General features: G+C 44.3%; 1 protein-coding gene across 1 annotated transcript in view; it reads left to right on the forward strand.

Annotated features, from left to right (window-relative positions):
- Positions 1–6733: 6733 nt before the first annotated feature.
- The window catches only part of Ddc (dopa decarboxylase), an 88495-nt gene continuing 69611 nt past the window's right edge, over positions 6734–25617 (forward strand). The window contains exons 1-2 of the mRNA XM_021210836.2: positions 6734–6866; positions 24918–25126. Coding sequence (XP_021066495.1) covers positions 24926–25126 — 201 coding nt within the window. The 5' untranslated portion in view covers positions 6734–6866; positions 24918–24925. The remainder of the gene's footprint in view (positions 6867–24917; positions 25127–25617) is intronic.

The following is a 25617-nucleotide window of genomic DNA, read 5'->3' on the forward strand; positions in this document are numbered from 1 at the left end:
GCTGTCTCGTGTGAGGCTATGCCAGTGCCTGGCAAATACAGAAGTGAATGTTCATAGTCACCTATTGGATGGAACACAGGGTCGCCAATGGAGGAGCTAGAGAAAGTACCCAAGGAGCTGAAGGAGTCTGCAACCCTATAGGTGGAACAACAATATGAACTAACCAGTACCCCCAGAGCTCCTGTCTCTAGTTGCATATGTAGCAGAAGAAGGCCTAGTCGGTCATCAATGGGAAGAGAGGCCCCTTGGTCTTGCAAACTTTATATGCCCCAGTACAGGGGAAGGCCAGGGCCAAGAAGTGAGAGTGGGTGGGTAGGGGAGCAGGGAGGGGGGAGGGTATAGGGGACTTTCGTGATAGCATTTGAAATGTAAATGAATAAAATATCTGATAAAAATTTGAAAAATCAAAACAAAACAAAAGCCATCTCGGGCCAACAATGGGCTTAAACCAACCCTTGTTATTATCAAGGCCTACCCTTAAACAGTATAGAAAGTGTGTGCCTAGGAGACTCGTGGCCGCCTCTGCCCCACTGCAGGACGCCCCGGTGCTTCAGATCAATAAGCCTCATGCTTATGGTATCGATCTCTATCTCTTGTTTCGGAGAGTGGGGCATCCCGGAGGTAAGGCTCCAGTCTTACAGCTGCACCTTCACCAATGGCTTTCTTACAGTTTCAAACCTCAGCTGCTCTTCATGATCCCTTCATGCCTTCAAAACCAGGACCACCTGGTTGTGACTCTTACACATTACCAAGTCCAGCTGCAGCAGGAGGAATAACCTTGGCTATCTCTGGAACACAGCTTCTTTGTGCTCTCAGAAAACACTTCCTAGAAGATTTCACCTCAGTGATGCTGATCTAAATCCAGAGCCAGCCACGTGGCCAAAGCTGCCAAGTTCTGCTGCTTGCTGGGGCTGGAATATCCCCCCCCCCCCTTGTTCTATTTTAGTATCACTAGCTTTCTGTTTCCCTGACTCCTTTACTGCCTAACCGTGGCTGTCCTGGAACTTGCTCTGTAGACTGATTTTGAACTCAGAGATCTGCATGCCTGTCTCCTAAGCACTGGTATTAAAGGTGTGGTCCACCAGCCTGGATTTAAGTTTTTCTTCACCTAAAACTTGTTCTGTTCTAGGCTGGCCTTGAAATCAGAGTTCTGCTTGTCTTTGCCTCCCGGGATTAAAGGCTTATATTACTAAACCTAAACTTAGCTGGGTGGAATCTTTCCCCAAGGGTGCTACTCCCTTAATTCAATTTAATATTTTGAACACAGGATTCAGCTCAGTTTTACTTCTGGGTGCCCCTTTAATACTCTAACCATATATTTTATGTTTTTCCTTTCTCTGCTTGTTCATTTTCATTAAAATGCTCTTCATAAGACTGGACTTTAGTAACCACACAACAGAGTTTACACCAGGCTGTTGTGAGAGTTCCTTTGTCAAAGCAATTCATCTAAATCTCTTCACGCTAGCCTCAGACAGACTGTTAGGACAATGCCAAAAGCAGCCACTTTCACCAAATACCACAAAAGCAGTCCCTAGGCCACATATTGACATTCTTCTCCACTGAAACATCTTAGGCCAGGTTAGCACAGTTCCAACAGGGAGAAGAAAGATGGTAGAAGCCAAGGGACTTAGACAACGCCTGAAGGGTGGTAAATTCTTAACAACTCATGAATTCTCAACAATTTGGTCACCAGCACAAGGAGACCACCGGTCAACCCACCAACTTGTATGGGGGAATTTCAAAATGTCCCACCCATAGATGAAGAGCTACAGGCTATCAATTGCTAGAGAATGTAAATACAGTGTAGCTCAGTATGAAATTCTCATAAAATTAAAAAATAATAACAGGGGCGACTAGCTGCCTATGGGAGTTGCCCTCTTTAGCTTTCTATAGTTACCATTTAATTCTAATTTTCAGATTGGAACCCTCTACTTCTATTGAAAGAGATCACTTCTTGGCTGTGCATGGTGATTAGCACCTGAGAGACGGAGGTAGCAAGATCCCACATACTATAGCTCTATGGTGAGTTCAGGCCAGCCTAGACTGCATGAGACAGAGAGAGAGAGAGAGAGAGAGAGAGAGAGAGAGAGAGAGAGAGAGAGAGAGAGAGAGAGCTATAAAGAGGGGTATCACCTCTTTATAGAGGGTTTGGGGCTTTTTCTTTATAGTAAGAAAGACACTATCTATTGTGACAAAGGCTGCACATAAATGTATGTACTTGAAACTGAAGCTTCAGAAAATAACATTCTCACTATTAAGTACAACATTCCTTCTTTTCTTAAAAAAAAAAAAAATGCTGATCTTAAGGCCTTCCAAATTGATTATATGACCCACTGGTAAGCTAAGGCCAGCAATTTATAAAACACTGAATGAAACCAAGTGAACAGCCCAGAAGCACACTCATACAAACATAGCCAGCTGGTCCTTGACAAAGGAGCTAAGGCAATGTAAACAGGAGATTGGCATTTTCATCAAGCAGAGCTAGGGCAAATGCACTGCTATCAACCAATCAGGAAAAACGTCCATCTGAGGGCTTTCTTTTTTCAAATTTAAGTCCAAATATATCACAAACTTTAAGTCTAAATACAAAATTATAAAACTCCTAGAAGAAAATCCAAAAACAAATCCAAGTGACCTTGGGTTTGAAGCCGATTTTTCCCCCCTTAGTACAAAAACTAAGAAAAAATCCCTAAAAGCAGAAGAAAAAAAAAAATTAGATGGACTTCATTAAAGTTGAGTTTTCCTGTGCAAGTACTGGGGAGGTGTCTCGGTGAGGACGTGTGTGCCAGGCACAAATCCCAGTGTTCCAACTGTAAGACAGAAGGTAGAAGACAGAATCACAGGCCAGAGAGCATGGCATACACATCAGCAAACAAAAGAGAGACCCTGGCTGAAGATGGAAAGCAAGGACTGACATTCAAGGATGTCCTCTGACCCCCACACATGTACCATTGCCCAGGCACAGCTGCACTCATCTCAGATTTGATTCCCTTGACACTCCTTGTCTGTGTATTCAGCCAGTGTTGATACTGTAGGGTGGTCCCATCCCTTCTACCCCGAAACCATCTCTCTCAGTTAAGTTTGCACTCACAGCTTTGTTCCTGTAACACACACTGTGCTGTCGCTAATGGCACAGAGCCCAGTCACCCCCTCTCAGGAACTGCAGCATGTGCTGCCTTCAGCTTCCCTAGGTCATGGCAAGGTCAAAAGACAGTTCTCAGCCATCATCATGTTGCCAGCAGACAACGTGAGTAATGCTTGAAGACACTTATGGTTGTCACAATGATGATAAGTGGTATCTAATGAACAAAGTCCAGATGTGGCTGAACATCTTACAGTGCCAAGAAAGCTCCCTTCAAACTCTCCATCCTGTCAATGGCGCTAACATGGTTTTTTGTGTGTCAGCGTGCCTGAAAAGGCAGTGCTCAGATATCTAGTACAGCGTTATTTCTGAGTGTATCTGGGAATGTATTTCTGGAACAAATTATCATTTGACTATGTAGACTGAAAAATGAATATCCAGCCTCACATTGAGAACCCAAGAAAGCACAAAGGGGATGGAAGAAGTGATAGTGCCACAGTACCACGTAGGTTAAATGAGGGCAGAGAGGGAGTATACTGGGGTTAGAAAGTTTCAAACAGGTAGAGGAGTAGTGAGGTGGAAGAGGAGAGAACAGGGAGTCAAATAGGATAAAATGAGCACCATAAAACCACGTAGTAACGCATTAGCTAATACGACAATATAAAAACATAGAAGAGAATATGAAGACAGACACCCAACAGGACTAGACAATGCAGGTCCCAGAAGAAGTGGGCCATGACACAAAACCCCTAAGGCCATGTGCGAGACGCCTCTACAAGAGGTAGGTCAGAGAAGTCCCAAAGGCCCTCAAAACAATACCGGTTCTTTCAGTTTGTCTTAGTTTCCCATCAGAACTATTTTTATGAGACCTTACTATGTACACAGCATACACCTCCGATGCAAGATGTAGAGAAATCAAGTTGGAGCTGGTCTAGAAGAATCCTCCATTGTGGTTGGCTCTCATGGTTTTAGATGGTGCTATGCAAAACTACGGTGCTGGTAAAAACACCAAGCATCTCACCACTCTGAGAATTTAACAAATTATAATGCACACCTGCCAGGGGAGATATGCCCATCGTTTAATTCGCGGTATGGCTATTATGGAGGTAAAAGCCACCACTCCCCAAGTGGATTTGGGGCTTTCTATACACGTGGCAATCCATGCCTGATACTGTAAACCTGATCCAAACCCATGACTAAAGAGGTCTTAGACCTTGTGGCATCGTAACATAAGATGGCTGCTTAGATCAATTGACACAGTATTCTGTTTATACCCACAGAGACATGATTGATTCTCTCTGTCTTAAATGGAGAAATCTTTCCTTGCAGAGAACTGAGGTAAATGCAAAGACCCGGGTTGAACAAGACACTGAGAATAAAGGACTGTTGGGGGCTCAGCCTTGGATGACGCATTTAGGCCACCTCTTTAAGGTTTAGGGAACAGTACATGGAAAGAGATGGAAAGACCAGAAAAGGCCAGAAAAGGGGGAAAAGGTTACAAGGTCTAAGCATGATACAGCCATGACCGCTAAGAACTCACAGCAGCTTTGTATACTAGAAATGGGTCTATGGAAGTCGGGCTGTCTAACAGTTGGTTTGGAGGGGGGAAAATTCTTGGGACCCTAGCACAGAGTCGGCTGGTCTATTAGAAATCAGCGATTCTGAGAGAGGAAAACATGCTATCTAGTTGTATGCCTACTGCAAGGCCAGGCTCTGATGGTTAGTTACAAACTCAGGATGATACAAATGTCCCTGATTAAACCCATGGAACACTAAACAAAACCAACACATCTAAAAGGGGAACGAGATCTGTAGGGGAAGGAGGAGGCTAGTAAGCAAGAAAGGGAACTAGGAGAGAGTTAACTGGGAGGGGAATCACATACACAGGGTCCCTATATGAAATTGTAAAAGAATGCAACGTACTAGTAAATAAGGAGTGCCTACCCTCACCAAGGTGTCACACAACCCATGACATTGATAGCCAGGGCAGAACATTCGGAAGACGAGGGTAACGTTTCTCTCTCTCTCTACTTCAGCTGTGACACCTGTCCTCTGTCCTTAGATGGCAGAGCTTCTCATTCTGGAACTTTCTTACTCAGACTGTCTGTGATCTCCTATTTCCAGGCCCCTCAGAACTGAGACTACACGTACATTTAAGCACCTCTCTTGTCATGGGAATAACATAATATTGCTGAGAATATTATTTGGGGGTGAAACTTTTTAAATGATATGTTCTTAATGTTCCTGCTCATATTGCTAAAGCCGTGTGCTTCTTATTATTTCCTGTCACATCCCTTACACTCGTAATGTTATTTCCTGTCCAGACACCTCTTCTCAATTCGAAGCTCCTATATTGACAGGCCAAGCGGATATTTACTCTCAGATAAGAAGAGAACATCGGAAATTTAATTCCCAAAGTGAATGCTTACTGTCTCCCATCTCTCCTGAGCCAAAGCTGGTCTCATCTGCCATGTTCTGTTACTCCATAACTAAATCTTCCACCCTTGGGTTACATACCCAAGAAGCCCACCTCTGTGGGTTTCCCCTTCCCAGAAGCTTCCTGATGTGTGTGTACAGGTGCCCATGTGTATACATACGCACAAGCATATCTCAAACCTATCTAACTCCCTTATCTCAACAGTCTTCCCTCAGGAAAACAGAAAGAGTTCCACTCTACTTCCTCTTGTGTCTGGATTCCATACTGGAGTCACAGTGAGGTTGAAACGTAGGTGAGGCAAAGGAAGTGCTCTCTGGAATACTCCAATGCTTGGAGTGCTTCCTTTTCTTTCCTTTCTCCAAATATTCCTGGAGGGGTCTGGAGTCTCCTCAGTGTCCTGCAGATTCTCCCTCAGTTCTGACAGTATTACTCCTTGGATCCAAGCCCACTCCCACCACCTCTCCTGTTCCCCCTGTGGAGCACAGGCCACCCCATCCCCTAGCCTGTGGCAACTATCTCTGGTGACAGCCATTTTGTCCTCAGCTGCCTGGACTCAGTCCTTCCCCCAGCTTGCCCATACACATTCTCACACTGACTCTGTTCTTTGTCCCCACTGGTCCAAACTGGCAACCTGCCGGGAAGGTGAGTGCTTAGTGCTCTGTGGGCTCTTCCCACTGTCTTCTTAATAATACTACTAGGCTCTCCTTTATACTCCGGTGAAACTGTCAGTCTTGGATTTCCCGAAGTTAATCAGAATCTCATCCACTGTATTGTCCTCTGTATCACAAGTGTCAGTGGGCTAGGACAGAAGGCTAGCAGGTGGATTCTGCCCATTGTCTGGCTCTAGAGACCCCATGAATATGATGGCAATTTAAAGGCTCTGGACAGAGGGAAGGATCTTCAATAGGACAGCCTTTTCCCAACACAGGGGTTGGAGTTATGGAATCACTTAGTGGGGCTAACACTAAGTGTATGAAATTGGGGCTGTGTGAGAAAGCATTAGATGGTAGAGTTATGAAGTAAGAAAGAGCCACGCTGTCAGGGCTTGTTGTGAATCAAGCTCACTGGGTGAGCTTTCTTAGGAGCCCAAAGAAGGGCTACACGCCAACCCCCATGTGTGTGTGCTTCCTTTAGACTGCCTTGACCTTTATACCAGCAGAAATTAATGTTTAACCAGAATACAAGGCTAAAATGCAAGGACAGAGAAATGGGTCAGTTCAGAGCGTCGATGAGAATAAGTTGCCCAAGCACCAAGTTCACAGTTGTGTCGCCACCGCCTCTTCAGTTCGCAGAGCTGGACGATCCCGACAACAGAGTGGACCTGTGAATAATCCAAATTCCAAGCAAGTAAGTAGAATATTTTGTTGGACACTAGTTGCTGAAAAGTCACCATTCCTATTGTGACTCTTGGGCTCCACAATACTGAATGTGTGCTGAAAGGACCGCTGTCCTGAGAACAGGGATTGTTGATAACAAAAGGCTTCCTCTTTGCTGAAGCCTTGACAGACTTTTTGGTTCTATTGCAGTTGTGTAGTTGGTTGCACGTGTGTGCATACTTACAGGCAGGGCTGGATCACCCATGCAGCAGTGACACGATGACATCAGGATTGCAGTTTAGTGGCAGATAAAGGATACAGGGTTTCTCCTTCACAAGACCACGAACAGCAAAGTGGCATCAGGCGCTTCATTTCCTAAGCCTGCTCATCTAGGAAGTGGGGGTTTTAATAGAACCTACTTTGCAAGGTTCCTGTGAAAATTAAATCCGTGCTCATGTTCCCAGATCTGAGAAAATCCCCTCACAGAACTCTGACATACCTTAGAACGGGCCTTGCCTGGAAGACACTCCCTTAGAAGGCTGAGGAAGAAAAGATGTTCAAATTTGAATAAAGTTATTTGAGTAATCAACTCAATAATTTTAGTGTATTACTAAATTACATGACAAACATTTTACTCCTTCAAGAAAGAGTATAATACAAAAAGGAACAGTCCATATAGGAAGCTATTGAAGAGAGTCCTTAAAAGCTGTGATAAAGATGCTGGTTAAAGCATAACTCCAGCTTCTGGCAGGGGTGTGTGTGTGTGTGTGTGTGTGTGTGTGTGTGTGTATGAAGACTCAGCTTTCTTTAAAGGACTGGCCACCGAGAGTTTGATCATACTCCAGTGAGTATAAGGGCAATACAAGTGGGGTTTTTATTTGTTTGTTTATTTGCTTGCTTTGTGGGGGAGGGGACAAGGGTGGGAGGGTAGACCTGGGAGGAATGTGATTAGGGTGTGTATTTGAAATTCCCAACTAAATAATAATTTAAAAAATTATGTTGGGGAAAAAGCATATAATACAATTCTAAATACATAGAAGTTCAAACATGCACAAGAGATATTAATACAATTATTGGGAGAAATTAAAAATATGCCACTAGGCTGAAAAATTCCAACATGACTTTATTCTATAGCACTGTTTCTGTACTCATGAGGGAGGGATCCTGGAACCCTGCGAAAATCAACACCGATGAATTTTTCAAGTGCCTTTTAAAAAGTGACCTATTTGGGCTAAAAGATGGTTCAGTGGTTAAGAGCACTGACTGCTCTTCCAAGAGATCCTGAGTTCAAATCCTAGCTACCCCTTGGTGGCTCATAATCATCGTTAATGGGGTTCAATGCCCTCTTCTGGTGTGTCTGAAGGCAGCTACAGTCTGAAGATAAGCTACAGTGTATTCATCTCTCTCTCTCTCTCTCTCTCTCTCTCTCTCTCTCTCTCTCTCTCTCTGTCTGAGACAGGGTTTTTCTGTATAGCTCTGGCTGTCCTGGAACTCACTCTGTAGACCAGGCTGGCCTCGAACTCAGAAATCCACCTGCCTCTGCCTCCCAAGTGCTGGGATTAAAGGTGTGTATCACCACTGCCCAGCCAGTGTATTCATATACATAAAAAAAAAATCAATAAATATTTTTTAAAGTACCCTGTTTGGTTATCAACAAATAGTGCTTCCCATACCTGTGAATCATGTCTAGATTACATATACTACATAACACAGTGCGAACAGTTGTTAGTACTCTATAGTAGTCAGCATTTGCTATTTTGTGGGTTCTTTTTCTTCCACCCTCTTCGCCCTTTCCCCACCATTTCAGCTCCCTAATACTAGACAAGAGAGAGAAAGAGGATAGAAGGGAAAGGGGCAGCCGTAGGTCAACGCACTAACTGATTAGCTGGGTCGAGCTCCTTGGGGAAAGTTTGATCTTCGCCCTCAGGGTATCTAATTTCTTCCTTTTGTTTCTTCTTTGTGCATGACTAAACTGTGACCTATCACAACCAACCAACAGCCAACAACCTACCCTACCAGCAGGGCCCTAGTATGTACATACCTTCTGAAAAGTCCCCACAAATCCAAATGTCACACAATCCTAGAAACTATCTGCCACTAGCAAAAAAAAATCACACTTCTGCTTAAAACAAGAAGCAAATCTTGGCTGCTACGAGCAAGCTGATATCCTATATCTAGGACTGAAACAAAAACATATTCTTATAATATTTCTGTGTTATTTTAAAGAAACCAAAATTCTAAAATTGTCACTACCCTCTGTTGAGGTTTGATCTTTTGATAAGTATAATGTAATGATAAATACTCGCCTCCAAGGCATCCACACGTGCAATGTGACCTGGCTCCCTAATTTAAAACTATGGGTTAAATACCAGTGCCACAACCAATAGCTGGGCAGAAGAGACATAGGCAAGATTTGGGGTTTCTGGGCTTGGGGTCTGCGGAGACCACGAGGAGAGAAAGGAAGGTGGAGAGAGGGGAAATGGGGTAAGAATTTAAAAATAATGTCCACAAGGAGCGGGTAATTGGAGCTATGAGCAACCCAGACAAAACACAGTAAATCATATAAGGGGGTTATTGACAGGAAAATAGACATCATAGCATAGAGAATAGATATCTGCTCAGCTCTAGTGCTGATTAAGGTTTGTTATAAATTAAAGTCCCCAAGTGTCATTTATTCGAAAACTAAATACTCAAAGGTGGGTAGAAGCTCTAGATTGAGATTAAATATTATCCACAACAATACTCTACTGTTCAGGGATAGCGGCAAGAAGAAGTATGTGCTTGTTCAGTGCAGATGTACTATTAAAAACATTTTTTTTTTTTTTTTGGTTTTTCGAGACAGGGTTCCTCTGTGTAGCCCTCCCTGGCTGTCCTGGGAACTCACTCTGTAGACCAGGCTGGCCTCGAACTCAGAAATCTGCCTGCTTCTGCCTCCCAAGTACTGGGATTAAAGGTGTGCGCCACCACCGCCCGGCCTAAAAACATTTCTGACTCATAGCTAGTCAAATTCACAGTTGAGGATCCTCTACCCATATATGGGACCTTGCAGCTAGTAAACAGAGCATCCCTGAAATCTAACCCCTTTACATCATAGCCAAGTATAAATGAAAGAAAGAGGAAGAGGCTGGGGCCCCAATATCCCATTCATGTTAACAGTGACCAAGGTTCAGGTAGATCCACCCTTAAACTTCCACCACTTCCAAATAACACCATTGTAGGAGTGGGGGTGGGGTGGGGGTGGGGGGTTCAGCCCATGTCCTCTGAGTCACTCCAGATCCAAACTACCTGTCAGTCATCACATCAACAGTTTGGAAAAGAAATGCTATATGGCTTCATCTCCCAAAACAGGTTGATTTTCTTAAGCATTTATTATAAGAAGAACAGAAGAAAACCCAATACTGAATTCCCAGTTATAACTAATAGCAAAATGTTAGGAGCATTCCTTTCAATGCCAATAGGACCAGATTGCTTGCTAACTGCTTCTAATCAATATTGTCCCAAAGTAAAGGTTTTTCAATATTCTTTAGGAGTAAGAATTTTCAGGGTCAGGTACCTGAGTAATCTTAAATTTTAGGTGTTCTGGTAGCTACATCTTAAAAAGTAAAAAGTGTATCACTATTACAAAGGAGTGAAAACAGATTTTTTTTTTTCTTCTTCATATAATTCAACTACAGTTTTACACTAGCATTGTTTTTTGTTTGTTTGTTTGTTTGTTTGTTTGTTTGTTTTTCAAAACAGGGTTTGTCTCTGTAGCCCTAACTGTCCTGGGACTCACTCTGTAGACCAGGCTGGCCTCGAACTCAGAAATCCGCCTGCCTCTGCCTCCCAAGTGCTGGGATTAAGGGTGTGCGCCACCACTGCCCGGCTACTAGCATTGTTTTTGACGGGGGAAATGCTTCAGTTTATAAATGATCTATTTTACCTTTTAAAATAGATTGAGCAGTTATTTGTCCAACAGCAGTGGCTGCTGTGTGAGAGCCCCACAGCCAGGTGTATCTGGGTCTCCCATAAAGGCCAGAAGGAAGTCAGATTGGCACACTCAGAGAAGGTATGACTGTTGACCTGGAAATCCACCTAAATTAATAAACATGAAATTAAAACTTTAAAGATAAGTGTCGGGACAAGGGTTGCCCTATAACATGCTGACTCAACCCTATCTGTTAATCATAAACAGTTCCTTTCTCTGACTACCAACCACAAAGACATAGTCCCATGCCCGTGAGAATCCTGAATTCCATGTCTCACAAATGCTTGTCCTGTAACATTCTGTAGACCAGGCTAGCCTCAAACTCTGAGGTCCTCCTGCCTCCACTTCCCAAGTGCTGGGATTAAAGGTGCGTTCCACGACTACCCAGCTTTTTTTCTTATTTTAATTTTTATTTTATTTCAAAACTGCTCACCCATAGTTAGCAAGATGCTTCTCAAAGCTTCCCTCTAGTTTCTGCTTCTGTAGTTTGAAGTACTAATAAGAAAAAAAAAAAAATCCAATCTGTCTATCTTTTATGGCTAGCTGAAAAAGCAAATCATTTAGGAAATCCTTCTGCTCCAATATCATGAAAGTCATGCATCTCGGTTTCTTTTAGAGGCTTGCCCCTACAGGTCAGAATGGAGTAAGGAGAGAGTCCAGCTTCGTGTCCTTCCAAGTGGAGCACAGTTGTGGTGGCATCTAGCACCCCACCCGTTCCATTTTGGTCTGCAATGTGCACCTGTCAATTTTCCACATTCAGGCCTTTTTTTTTTCCCCCCTTCTGGAATCTTTATTCTGTTTAAGTACCCACGAGTCTATTTGCACTGCCATGTTCTTTCGTCTCTGAACTTCACTGGCCTTTCTTGGGCTTCTGCTGTTCCATTTCTATTTCAGAGTGAGACATGTGTTGGATTTTTATTACAGTGGCGTTGAGTCTGTTCACCTGTTAGAGAAGAATTCAAGTATTTATAACCCTGGCTGTTCCTACTCCGCGCTGGCTTATTTCCATTTAGTCTCACCTTCCCTTGTGTCTCCCCATAACCCCGCAGAGCATTTGCCGGCTTTTGTTAGATCCCTTCCTCTTGGTTTGCTTCTGTTGTAAACACTGATTTGTCTGCTTCGCTGTTATGCAAAAACTGTGAGTTCCCCCTCCCAGGCGCTGAAAGCAGATCCCAGTACAAGATCTGGGGCCTGCTGGCCTGACCTCAGTGGCTTTCCCTGTCACCCCACATCTATCCCTTTCTAATCTTAAAAAAAAAAAAAACCAAATAAAACAAACTTACATCTATGTATTCTCATTCTTGCCCATTCAACCTGCAATTTACTCCCTGAGAAATGTCAGTAAGAATTTCTACACATGAGCCTGAGACACACCCACACTCTACTTCAAAGCTCAGAAGGCTCACTTTCAACCAAGCACGGTCCCCCTGTGATGCCTAGGTGTCCCCAACCTTTTCCCAGGCTATGCCATCACCTGCCTTATTTTGTTGACTGATTTTTTTTTTAAAGATTTATTTATTTATTATATGTAAGTACACTGTCTTCAGACACTCCAGAAGAGGGAGTCAGATCTTGTTAAGGATGGTTGTGAGCCACCATGTGGTTGCTGGGATTTGAACTCTGCACCTTTGGAAGAGCAGTCGGGTGCTCTTACCCACTGAGCCATCTCACCAGCCCCCTGATTTTTTTTTTAAAGAAACATTCTATATAATTTGGGGGTAGTGCTTCCGTACATGTATGCATTGAATAGTATTTAAATTAGGTTAAACATGCCTATGTCCTCAAATGTCTGTCTGCGGCTGTGTGATCTTCAGTAAGTACCCCAATCTCTCTGAGGTGTTATTTCCCCATCTGTAAATCGTGCTGGGGACTCCTTTTCCTCATAAGAATATGGGCATATTGGTTCGGCTTGGTGACAGCCTTCCCTACCTCACTGAGGTTTTCTCTAGTTGTCTAGGTAATCTGGAAGGTGTGTGTGCATGTGTGTGCGTGTGCATGTGTGTATGTGTGTGCATGTGTGTGTGCATATGTGTATGTGTGTGCATGTTGTATGTGCATGTGTGTGTACATGTGTGTGCGTGTGTGCTTGTATGTATGTGTGTGTGCACGTGTGTGCATGTGTGTTGTGAGGAGGTGTTGTCAACCTCCTGCTCATTCATCGAGGCTCCCTCCCCACCCCTGCTGATGGTACCAGTTGCTGGGGTGCTCCATCTGCACAGCTAGACCTAATCTCCTTACCTCCTCCATCGTGCACATGGCTGCTGCCTGCACTGGTAGTGGAGGGAGCTGCCTGTGCCTGTGCCCCTGTCCATTCCACTGTCCTGGAAGCCACTTCCTCTGTCTCAAAGGTGCCTTTGAAGAGATCCTGCTGGGGCCACATCATGGAGAATTCCTGACTTTGAACGGTACTCCCGACTCAACTCTGAACATGTTGTGTGTATATTGTATATGCATCTGTGTTTGTGTATATGTCAGTGCATGTATATGCCTGAATACATGTGCATTTTGTGTGTGCATATACAATAGCACAGTGACTGCATGCATACATTTGTATTGATGTATATACACACATGCATTCACATTTATTGTACCTGTGTGTGTGTTGCCTGTGTGCACTTCTGCTTATGTGTGCCTCTGTGTGTGTGCTCTGTGTACATGAGTGTGTTCATTCTCTGTTCATAGGTGTGTACCCTCTGTGCATGGGTGGGTACCTTCTATGCATGTGTGTGTGCTCTCTACATGTGTTTATTGACTATCCATGTGTGTGCTTTCTGCATATGGATGTGCTTTCTATTAATGTGTGTATGCACTCTGCATGTGTGTGCCATCTGTTTGTGTGTGCCCCATGTACACAAGTGTGTACCCTCTATGCATATGTGTATGCTGTTTGTGTGTGTATGCTCTCTGTGCATGTGTCTGCTCTCTTTGCATGTATGTATACTCTGTTCATGTGTGTGTGCACTCTGTACATGGATATGCCATCTATAAACGTGTGGGTACCCTCTATGCATATGTGTGCACTCTCTGTTTATGTGTATATGTTTTCTGTACATAATCTGCTCTCTCTGTATGTGTGAATACTCTGTATGTCTATGTGTGCTGTACGTGTGTATGTTCATTCTCTATACATGTGTGCATTCTCTGTACATAATACGTTCTCTATGAGTATGTGTATGTATGTATTCTCTGTGCATGTGTGCCTCTGGTTCTGATAGAGGTGTTGTTGTTTAAAGTCAGCCCTTCTTCCACCCTTCCTTCTCTGTATGGCCAAAGCCTTTGTTCGAGATTCACCTAGTAATGTGTACCCCTTAAAAAGAAAACAAATTTAGACCTGTAAGCCACACTGATTAGCAGATGCATGGTCTGCCTTTTCTCATTCCTGTCCAGTGGGCAAAAGTGTATAGAGCCCAACATGGTTTGGATGGTGATTGGTCAAAGGAACCAGTATTTTGAAGGAGTTGAGTGAGATTTAGGTTTGACATTCTCAGTCCCTCACAGCCTCTGTGTCAGGCAGCATTCAAGTGGTCCCTGTGGATGGGTGAAGCAGGGCCTGAGCCAGGATTCGCCCCTAGAATGAAACCTGGGTTTTGAGTTGCCAGGAGTCATTGGGAGCCCTGGTCTTTAATCTGGGTTCCACACAGTGACAGGGAACCCAGGACCCACTTCTGGGCCTCTCTCCAGGCCCCATTGTTCCCTCTGCCCTGCTGGGCTCCATCCTGTGGAGCAGGAGGCATACAGGAAGAGGGAGAAGGAGAAGCTCTGGGTAAATAATGCAGAGAAAGCTGCTGATTGGCTTCGGAGGCGGACACTTTGTCTACATAAATGGCAATCGCATCCTCTGTGTCTTTTAACTGTCACCAAGGAGAGAGAGAGAGAGCAAGAGAGCGAATAGAGAGGAGACGACTCCAGCTGCCTGTGAGTACATCTCTTTGTCTACATGGCTCAGGGTCAGACCCCAGCACCCATTTCTGGCAGACAACGACCCTGGGGCTGGAGTGGGCGTCTGTGGTTGATTTTGGTCATGATGTCTTTCGAAGGATAGAGATACTGCTGGTTGAGAAGGCTAAGCATCCAACATGCACAGGTGACAGGGCTGCTAATGGAACTTCCTGAGAAATTCGGTACCAGTCTCTGCCTGTCTATTTTGAATCATTTCTATAGGAGTGCAGCAGAGAATTAGGAACTTCTGACGGCTTTTTAATCCTTGCTATTTGAACTATCGTGGCAACATAACAAAGTGAGTGGCCTGGCTTTCAGGAGACTCCTGCAGCTGTGAGATAGAAAGCAAGAGGCAGCTTTGGGGCTCAGACCTAGGTGTGCTTTACAGGGGAAGGATGACTAACAACATCCTCTGACATATTGTAGTAATCTCATTCCTAAAGGGCTAGGCACACAATGGATGTTCAGTATCTGGGAGCTCTGTTATAAACAAGCAAGGCAGCTACAAGTGGAAAGATGCACTCTGCCCTCCGCATCCTCTTAGCTCCAGTTTCCAAGGTAACTTTAGTCAAGTGACCTGGGTTTTCCTCTTAGTTTCCTCTTAGTTTTTTTTTTTTTTCCTTCTTCTTCTTCTTCTTCTTCTTCTTCTTCAAAGACTTCCAGTTCAGTTCCGTATACACAATTTCTTGCTAGCAAACACTATGTTTCTCCGCCCAAACAGGATCAAAGTAAAGGTGACAATCTCAGGAAAGCTGGCCTTCTTTAGAACTTTGAGGGGTGCCAGCGAGAAACAGGCTTTGTTCTGGATCACCCCAAGCCCAGTCAGAGCCTGCAGTATCCTAGATCAGTGTATCCCGGGACAATGAAGAACTAGCAGCGACAGGGAAGCTGAATGTCTGCAGAGAAATAAGACCTTGTCATCTCTGACAGCATCCTTTTCTTTTCCCTGGACACATGGTGTGTGGGCCTCCACACATGGATGGTGCTGATGAGATAAGGAGATTTACGTTCTCCCTTAAAACTCCACACAGCCAAAGAAAATGTCCAGGGATCTAATTCTGTTGGTTTTCCCCTCTTGGGGCTGTTGATTATCCTGAAGACTCCCCCCTGAACTTTTGCAAACTCATCTTCTGGCTGGTGTTAAGTTCGAGAAAGTGTCCAGGAAATAATTGCTCATTGGTGTTTTAGAACAATCTTAAGTTTCTTTTCTTGTTCCTAGGCATTCTGCCAGGAAGGCCCTTGGGGAGGGGGGGCACAAATGTACCTCACAGGCAAGTAGAGCAGGTTCATAGGGAAGGTTAAAATCCCATTGACTGAGTGGCATGAGGTGGTAAGGAACTAGGCTTGCCTTTCTGCTGGGACAGGCCCGTGTATACACACCACTTTTGATCTATGCAGGCGTATGCAAGCCAACTGTTGCTTCCTGTCTACCCTCTTCCTTCAGAAGGGAGCTCTGCTCTGCAGAGCTGATGTGCAAATGGGGGGAACAGAGAACAGCAGAGCTAGCACAGCCTGTTCCCATGGAGACGCACCTAAGGTAGTAGGCAGCATGGTGTCTCAGTCCTCCTCCTGAAGCTACTCTTGTGTCCCCCTGTGAGTTAGGAGTGGCAGGAACCTAGTGGCAAAGGCTGGACCACTGCAGCTGTACTCGGGGTTGCAGCTAACATCTCCATCAGACCTGGCAGGCAGGAGAGCTGTTGAGGTCCACCTGTGCCTCTCAGGCTACAGAGACAGGGTGGGTGCCCAGGTCAAGGGCTGGTTGCAAAGAGGCTGGCTTCAGAAGGAGAGAAGACTGTGCCCATCCACACTTGCCGGCTCTGTGACTTGGGTTATCCGTGATAATAATCGTCACCTCACCTTACAGGGTTATCGAGTATAAGTAAGATACTGTGAATACCATGTGCTTAGCAGGCTAGGAAATACCTATTTGTTTGGTTTCTTGGACAATATAATGTGACAACCAAATGTCAATGTATTCTCAGAACCGAACGTGGAGAAGCCTGAAATACAGGGTTCTTAGCAACACCGTGACAGACCAGCAAATGTGCTGACGAATTGAGAAGTCAGTGTTTACCATTGACCTCACTCTCGAGAGAAAATTGAGACTACCAGAAGCGGGTACCAAAGGGCACCAAATAAACCCATAGTGCCAGGTGTCAGTGTTTGCAAAGACAATAAACCAATATGAGACTATTATGGAGAGGCAGTTACTAGAGCACAGCCTGAGGGGTCTCTAGCCTACAGGAAAGGCAAGTGAACTGTGAGACTTGGTAAACTATTGACTGTGTTCTGATTTTGCAGGTAGGCATATGGAGAAAGTCAAATACAAAAAGAAAAAAAAAAGAAAGTGATCTTTCCATCCCAAATATTATCATTTTTTTTCTTTTAAAGTCACAAATGTTATGATTTTTTTTTCCGGTTTTCTATAGCTTGGGTCACAGCATGGTGATATGTTTAGAAATAGTATTTCCCCAGGAGACAGAGCTGAAAATCATTACTTAAACTCTATACACTGTCAACCAATAAAATAGTTAGATGTATCGTGCTTACGAAAGAGGAAATGAGAAGGAATCAGTGGCCCCTTTCTCATCTGCAGAAGGGCAAGGGTAGGGAGAACTGGCACGCTGTGAGAGTCCTGAACATCATTACAGTTCTGTTGGAGTGTGGAATTGTGGGTATCTCACAGGTTGCAAATAGAGTTCAAAGGACTGTGGTTTCTATAATTCCAAGCTCATATGTCCCATTTTACCCATGGTAGTTATAGGAAGTGAGGCCTTGTGGGTGCTTTGATCTGGAAGATGGGAATGACACCCTTGTAGAAGTCCTAAGGTGAGCCCTCGTTCCTTTCTCCATGGACACTACAAGAAGTCAATAGTGTGAGCCTGGGATTGGCACCTCGCCTGAAAGCAAATGTGATTTCAGAATCCTAGCCTCTGCAACTTTGTAAAACCATTGTTTGTGGGGTGTAAGCCACCTGGTTTGCCATGTCTTCTGCAGTGGCACAAATGGGCTAATGTGAAAGACTGGCTATGGATACATCTCAACAAGTGCTGTCTAGGCTCATCATCTTCTTGTTTTCCTTCGTAATGAATGTGGCCTCTCACCAACTAATGCGCCTCAGAAACTGGTATATTATATGCCCTGGGAGGCTTTTGGGCATCATGACTGTGCCTAAGGCTCAGGAAATGATCTGGCCTCAAGTTCTGATGCCACTTTAGGACACTTTTCTAGCGGTTATCAGGCAATGGGCATTTGCAACATCTGTTAAGATGTTCAGAGCTCATGTTAGTCTAGTGGTAATAGGAGCCAAAGCCTGAATTCAGCTAAGATGGGACCTCTCTAACAGGGTACTCTGGATCCGTGGAGTGGTTCAGTTATACTGTTATTGGCAGGTGACAAGACATCTAGTGGAAGGTCCTTAGGTCATTGGGATGTATCTGTGATGGAAACCATGGGACCCTGATTTCTCTTTTCTCTTTGTTTCCTGCCTCACCAGTGGCCAGAAACACAAGCCACCCAAAGATACACACAAATCAGTCGTGAGCATGAACTTGAGCTCTGAGTGCTGGCTCCATAGTCCCTGGCTCTGACTTTTAGAAGATCTGTGGTTAGCGCAGGCTACTTCTCAAGACGGAAAAGGAAATGGTGGGTGGTTACAGAATGGTGGCAGGCTTTCCACTCGGTAACGGGAAGCTTGCGAGCCATAGGGCAGAAATGCAAGCAAGATCGTGTGAGCGAGTGGCCTCTACAGCCAGAAAAAAACCGATCTGTTGCTGCTGCTGCTGCTGCTCAGTGAATGTCCCCCTCTTACTTAAAACACTAAAACACCCAAATTTGTGTCTGGCGTAGAGCAGACTAGCCTGTGGTTTGTAAATGGTGGGAAGTGGAAGCAGGAAGAACAGGAGTACAAGACCATTCTGAGCCTCAATCTAGCCTGGGATGCAGGAGACAAAGCTGAAAGAGAAAAGGGGAGCAAAGGGGAGGGGAGGGGAACAAAGGGGAGGGGAGGGGAGCAAAGGGGAGGGGAGGGGAGGGGAGAGGAGGGTACAGGAGGGGAGAGGATTCTCACATCCCACCCCCCTCCCCTGCACAAGACTTCCCTGCTGCCTAATAAAAGTTTTTCCTGAGTGCCACTGGGCTACAGGCTCTCAGCATGTAGCCTCTTTTCATCCTACTGATGGCACTCCTGGGGGTGCTTTCATGCCTGTTTGCCTTTGCAAAAGTTGACAGGAAACCTTAGAAAGGTTGAAGGTTGAAGGCTCCATGGTAATTGAAGATGAACCCTTGACCTTGGGTCACCTGGCACTGGCACATACCAAGGCCGCTCTTGAGTTTTGATTATTCCTGTGCTTCACAGTTAACAGGGGGGGGGGGGGAAACGCTGGCCAGAAAATTCCTTTAAAAGCATTTTCATTAGCCAGCATCTTAAGAGTCTAAAAAGGCTCAGGGGACTTTGGAGTTCGTTGTTCTTGAGATCAAGCTTCAGATAGTCTTTCTTCAAATTATTAGCGATCTCTCATGGCTAGAAACATTTCTTATGGTTTCGGATGGAAGCATGGAAATGTGAAATGCTAGGCAGGACCATGCATGGGTGCTTGGAACTTCGCTGTCTTTCCCTCGGCCCACAGGACCTTATACCCTGAAACATGCCACAGTAGGGTGTGTGTGTCCCTTCAGTGAAGCATGCTTCAGGTCCGCAACCAGAAGTCTTCACCAAGGTTCCACGGAAGTAGAATTACTGTACTACCTTCCATTCGATTTGTAAGAATGTAAGTAGGGACCTAGATTGGACTCTAGGAAACTGGCTATGGCAGAGGAGTCCAAGAAGAGAGAAATTGCAGAGAGTAAAAACTATAGCCTGGGCATGGTTAAAATTATCTGATCACAATGCTGGGCAGTGGTGGCGCATGCCTTTAATCCCAGCACTTGGGAGGCAGAGGCAGGTGGATTTCTGAGTTCGAGGCCAGCCTGGTCTACAGGGCTCTACAGAGAAACCCCGTCCCCTCCCCCCAAAAAAAGATTATCCGATCACAGAGCAGATGAAGGTGTGGTTGTGGGTGTCGCTACAGTAGCTATGACTCTACCTGAGATGTGATAAGCTGCTTTTTGAGATGTCATAAAAGCAGGGTTGGATCCAATATACAATAGAGCAGGAATAAAATATTTAGAAGGCTGAACGGATTCACTCATTTATTTATTCACTTATTCTCAGTTACCAAAGGACAGCAGTGAAACAGAAAGCTACAACAATAAATAACTTCATAACTGAGGGTTGATTGGGAGTTCTCATCTTCCTAAAGCCCATGAGTATAGAACTGTGCTGACTGTCACTCCTATGATAAAACATCCAGGGAGGTGCCTGGCTCCCCACACATGCACCCACTATGACAGGGGTTCCGTGTAAAATCTATGCAGTGCAGCTGCTGCCGAGACAAATCAGGTTGTGTCAACAGAAACCCTTTCAGGGTCTGGAGAAGTGTAGGCCGTTGGCCTTATCACCGTCTACATCTTCCAGCTAATATTTGCCCAGCTCGGAGCCATGAATATCAGACAGCTCCAAAATGAGCATGAGAGTCTCTTGAGACTTTGCTCTAAGTACCTGCTGCAAAGGTTTCAGTGGAAAATAATCTTCAAATAAATGACAGGACGGTTTGAAAAGAATAACCAGGTATTACGTTACTGTTTGACTAGGACTATTTCCTTTCATAGTGGGTTGGTGCGTGCTTATTTGTTTTTTTCCCTGGCACATCCTGCTTTGTCCATAAAACTATGTTATTTCCAGTAGACAGACACCACTGGTGGGCTGGGAGGCTGAGGGCCTCTCTCGGGTTTGTAGAACATCCTGAGACTTCAGCTTCCTATACAAAGGGACTGCAAAAAAGGTTACTTTTAAAGGCATAAAAATCACATGTGAGGTTCAAATCACAAGGGGAAACTTGTGAGATTTTGACACATAAAAATTAAATCTCCTTCAAAAGCTTTTCATTCTGACTCTTAAAAGTCAGAATAAAATTATCCCAAATTAGGTCAGGCAAAAATGAGGAAAACATCACAAAGCATAAACAAGTAGATATGAGGGTAGAAAGGTTTTATTTTTTTAATGTGTTAGGATCCTTGCAATTGAATAAAAAGCTGATGATATCTAAGTGGAAGATACAGTGAATAAGCAACTCATAAATGAAGGAATCCAAACATCAAAGCAACATCAGAGCACTGGTTGATTTCAATAGTCAGAGGTAAAGAGAACCATTCATGCTTAGGAGACAGGTTAAGTTTAAAGTTAACCTCAGTGACTGTGCAGCACTCCCCATCAAAGGAGAGACCTGATAAAACAGTGTGCTCAGAGAAATTTAGCAGTGTAATTTAAAAACACTAAAGCTATATATCTTTAGAAAAATTTGTCCTAAAGAAGTGATCCAATGCTTTCCACTTTTAGTACTTTTTGGTTTTTTTAAGTGTGAAACAAAAACATGAAGAACAGGTAAGAGGCTTGCTTTAGAGTTATTATAAAAAGCTACTAGAATAATTGCCTGTGATTCATAGGGAGCTACAGTTCAAGACCTACAGAGGCTCCCTGAAACTAAGGGCAGAAATATATCCTATGCATACGTACCTGTGCGGAAGCTTATTTAATAAGTAAGACACAGAAAGAAGTTTAACTATAGCTAATATGCAATGCGGCAGTTATTGCATTAGTACAAGGCTTACTTGGACAAAGATCTGCTGTGTTGTGACAACTAATAGGCAGGTAGTATATACAGGGGAGAAACACTGAACTAAAGGATGATTTATGTCACAGGGTGACACAGAACAGGAAGGCACAGATGCCATTATGCTATTCAGACGAGTGCACAACTTAAAAATTGCAAGCCATGGGCTGGTGAGATCGCTCAGTGGGTAAGAGCACCCGACTGCTCTTCCGAAGGTCTGGAGTTCAAATCCCAACAACCACATGGTGGCTCATAACCATCCGTAACAAGATCTGACGCCCTCTTCTGGAGTGTCTGAAGATAGCAGCAGTGTACTTACATATAATAAATAAATCTTTTTTTAAAAAAATTGCAAGCCATATATTTTCCATTCAACGTTTCTAGATTGCAGCTGACTGCAAGTAACTGAAACCTCAGAAGAGGAAAATCAAATCAATGGGGGGCTACTACAACTGACAATTCTTAGTAGCACTGTCCAAAGCTATTCCTATGTATCTATTCAATACAATAAAATTGACTGTGGCGGTACTCTCATTACCAAAACCAAAATCTTGATTTTTGTTTTCAGTTAAGGGAAAACGAGGGTTAATATGGTAGCAATTCAAGAAGTGTATGGGTGGGGCTGGTGAGATGGCTCAGAGGGTAAGAGCACCCGACTGCTCTTCCAAAGGTGCAGAGTTCAAATCCCAGCAACCACATGGTGGCTCACAACCATCCNTAACAAGATCTGACTCCCTCTTCTGGAGTGTCTGAAGACAGCTACAGTGTACTTACATANAANAAANANNTNNNAAAAAAAAAAAAAAAAAAAAAAAAAAGTGTATGGGTGTATAACCACTAAACATGAGTCAGGGTCTGTATGAGTAGGTCATCTCTTGACCTTGAACCTCAGCCCTGCAGTCTGACCCCCAGCCCACCTTTTCTGACAGAGCTGGAAACAGGTAATGATGTTAAATACTCCGCAAAGGAGGGGCACCGTCTGACTGTAGCCAGGTCCCCGTGTGTATGTAGTAATGTCATAGTGAGAAGGCACAGGACAGAATGGTTTCCCTCCTGCTGCCTGTTTAGCTGTAATTTATAGCTTATTTTATGCATCACCATTGTCTCCCAAGTACTCTTGGCTGAAATGTGCACCCAAATGGTAACTCTGAAATGGAGGCTGGGTCATCTTTAAATCATGCCTGTGTGTAGTCCCTTTAGAGGAGAGCACTGGAGGAAGGAAAATCCTGATCAGGCACGTTGTCCCTGGATACCAGCTATCTCCTAGCTCAACATTAGTCAGCTTAAACCCACTTTGACAAAGAAGCCCTGCAAAGCGGATATTGCTAGCATCTAATCACATGTATCTCATCTCTTTCCACCCTTGGTATCTGATCCAGCTTGCTACCTCCCAACCCCGAGACTAACTCCCATGTTTTTAGTAATTTTTCTTACTCACTGGGTTTAGCGGGTGCTATCATGGTTGCCCTTGGTTGTTTGGTTAGAGTGAGAGACACCTAGGAAATTGGCAAAGCACATTTCTTGGTGCTTATGGGAAGATATTACCAGAAACTCTTGGAGGCTGGTCAGTGAACTGACAGAAGAACCAGCTTTGCATCTGAGCAGCACCAATAGACTGGGTCAGATGAATCAAAAGGCCAAAGGAGGAAGTTCCACTGCTCTGCCCTAGCAGGTATCTGGTATTTTTTGCTGCTGTCCTGACCGGTAGACATCAGACTCTGGCTTCTTCAGTCTCTCGATAAATACCAACATCCAGTGACTCCCTGTGGCACCTCCAGGGCTTTGATTTCTGGTTGATCATTGGTCGATCCTGTACGGAGACTTCCGGTTTCTTGGACTTAAGTGCCAACTTGTTTCTAGTCCTCCAGCTTGCTGACAGCCATTGTGGAAAGAAACAGCCTCTGAGCATGTAAGTCAATCCAATAAACTCCCTTTTGTAGTTAGAAGTATATGTATATGGTGGGCTTCACTCCTCTGGAGAGCCCTGAGTAAACCCCCTTTGGCTACAGTTCCCCATCTGTCTCTGGTGTTTCAAAGTTGAGGTCAAACTTTTTCCCCTATGCAATACTCTTGAAGAAAAATCTGTCTTCCCATTTTAAAAAAGTGTCTGATGAATCATTTCGAACGCATTTAACATCACAAAATCTGTCCAGCCCCCCCCCCATCCCAGACAATGGGGAGCGTGGGGCAGTGCTGGGAACATGACATGAAGGTCAGCTCCATTGCTAATCACAATGGATTTGACTCATCCCCAGTACTTACTCTGATGGAAAATCCATCTTCAATTACAAAGCTCTGGACTAAGGGAGGGATTTAGAAATGTAGCCTTTGTTTAGCTTTCAATTGTCTCTCACAAATTTAGAAACTATTCAGGAAAGACACATGTTACAAATGGGGATGATAGGATTCTAGCGGGTTGTCTATCTTTCTTGTTTTGCAAATACATTTGATTTTTACCAAACATAAATCCCAAACGCCCAGATTCTCCAGCATGCTAACTTGTATCTGAATCCTTACTTAAGGCTCACTATGCCTTCCTGACCAAATACAGAGCCAGGGAACTCTGTGAATCATCAGATGCACACAGTCCCTCTGTGGTTGAGCTAGGCGCTGCTCTGCTCTTGTGATGTAAATTAAGAGGTCCTTTCGCCCCCTAATCTGTTTTGACCTCATCCTTTATATTGTTACCATTTTTTTTCTTGTGATTTTACTGTTTAAAATGACTCTCGACTGCAAAAAGGTTGTCTCATGCAGTAAGTGCCTGGTAGAAAAATGACTGCATGTCAGCTTCACTCGGGTTGTTGGAATGTTGAAGAAGATAACGAACACAGACTCTGATAGCTGTCTGTGTGTCTGACTTGGGTAATATAAAGAAAGTACCGTCCTGATAAGTGGATTATAGGCAAAGGTGCAGGTCACCAGGAGATGGGATTCCAGGAAAAGACTTATCTAGCTTTGGACAGTGCTGTGCTGTCCTAGGCTCTGGGCTGAGCTTCCACAGGTTGTGGTCCCGCCCTTACCCATTCCTCAGGGGCTGCCATGACCAGCTTCATCTCTCAGCTGAAAAGTGGGACTCGACGTGCAAGGCTCTCATTCAGATGGCTAACAAAGGGTACATACAGGCAGAATGTGGGCCAGAATGGGAACCAGTATTTGTCATTAAAGTTGGTAGGATCCATAACTGTGTGCTTCTTGCATTTTACTGAAATATTTTTATTTTTAAATGAGGGTACTGTTCTGTCTTCTGCTGACTGTCTTGTGAGATGTGGAGTGGGCACTGTGCAGCACTGTGTGGATCCAGTGCCATGTCTATCTCATCCAGACATAGAAAGTGGCAAGGGATGCTGGGTTGGGGACTGAGGGTCTCTTTTATGTAGAATCACTGCTCCCTGGACTTGCCACCGCAACCCGCCCAGTTCAGAAGTATAATATTTTGTTGGTTGATTTTTATTCTCTCTGTGGACAGTTTGCAACATGGATTCCCGTGAATTCCGGAGGAGAGGCAAGGAGATGGTGGATTATATAGCTGACTATCTGGATGGCATCGAGGGACGTCCAGTGTACCCTGATGTGGAGCCTGGCTACCTTCGGCCCCTGATCCCCGCCACCGCCCCCCAGGAGCCAGAAACATACGAGGACATAATCAAAGACATCGAGAAGATAATCATGCCAGGGGTGAGTATGGATTTGAGGTCAAATAACAGCTGGGCTTATGCCTATATTAGCGCCTACTGAAAGCCGTACTCGGGTGTCGTGGGGTCACCACAACAGGTAGGCTAAAGAGAAACTCTTAACCTTTGTTTTGCTTTCAGCTGAGACAACTTAGGTTTAGAGAAGTTAAGTGGTCCATGCAGCTCTCATGGGAGAGTAAAGGATAGAGCTACATAGGGCTCTAGCAGCAGAGCAAGGGCTTTCTCCCAAGGCCTCCAAGGCTGGTATTTGCTTCACCATACTGGGTTCCTAGAGTGTTATTCTTTGATAGCATGAAAAAATAAGCTCCTCGTGGTTGATTGCAAGTATTTAATTAATTATCCTAAATAAAGCTACTTGCATCGGTTTTTTTTTTTTTGGTTTTTTTTTTTTTTTTTTTTGGTTTTTGGTTTTTTGAGACAAGGTTTCTCTGTGTAGCCCTGGCTGTCCTGGAACTCACTCTGTAGACCAGGCTG

This window comes from Mus pahari, chromosome 13 (genome assembly GCF_900095145.1).
Source record: "Mus pahari chromosome 13, PAHARI_EIJ_v1.1, whole genome shotgun sequence".
In the NCBI taxonomy this organism is placed as follows: Eukaryota; Metazoa; Chordata; class Mammalia; order Rodentia; family Muridae; genus Mus; species Mus pahari.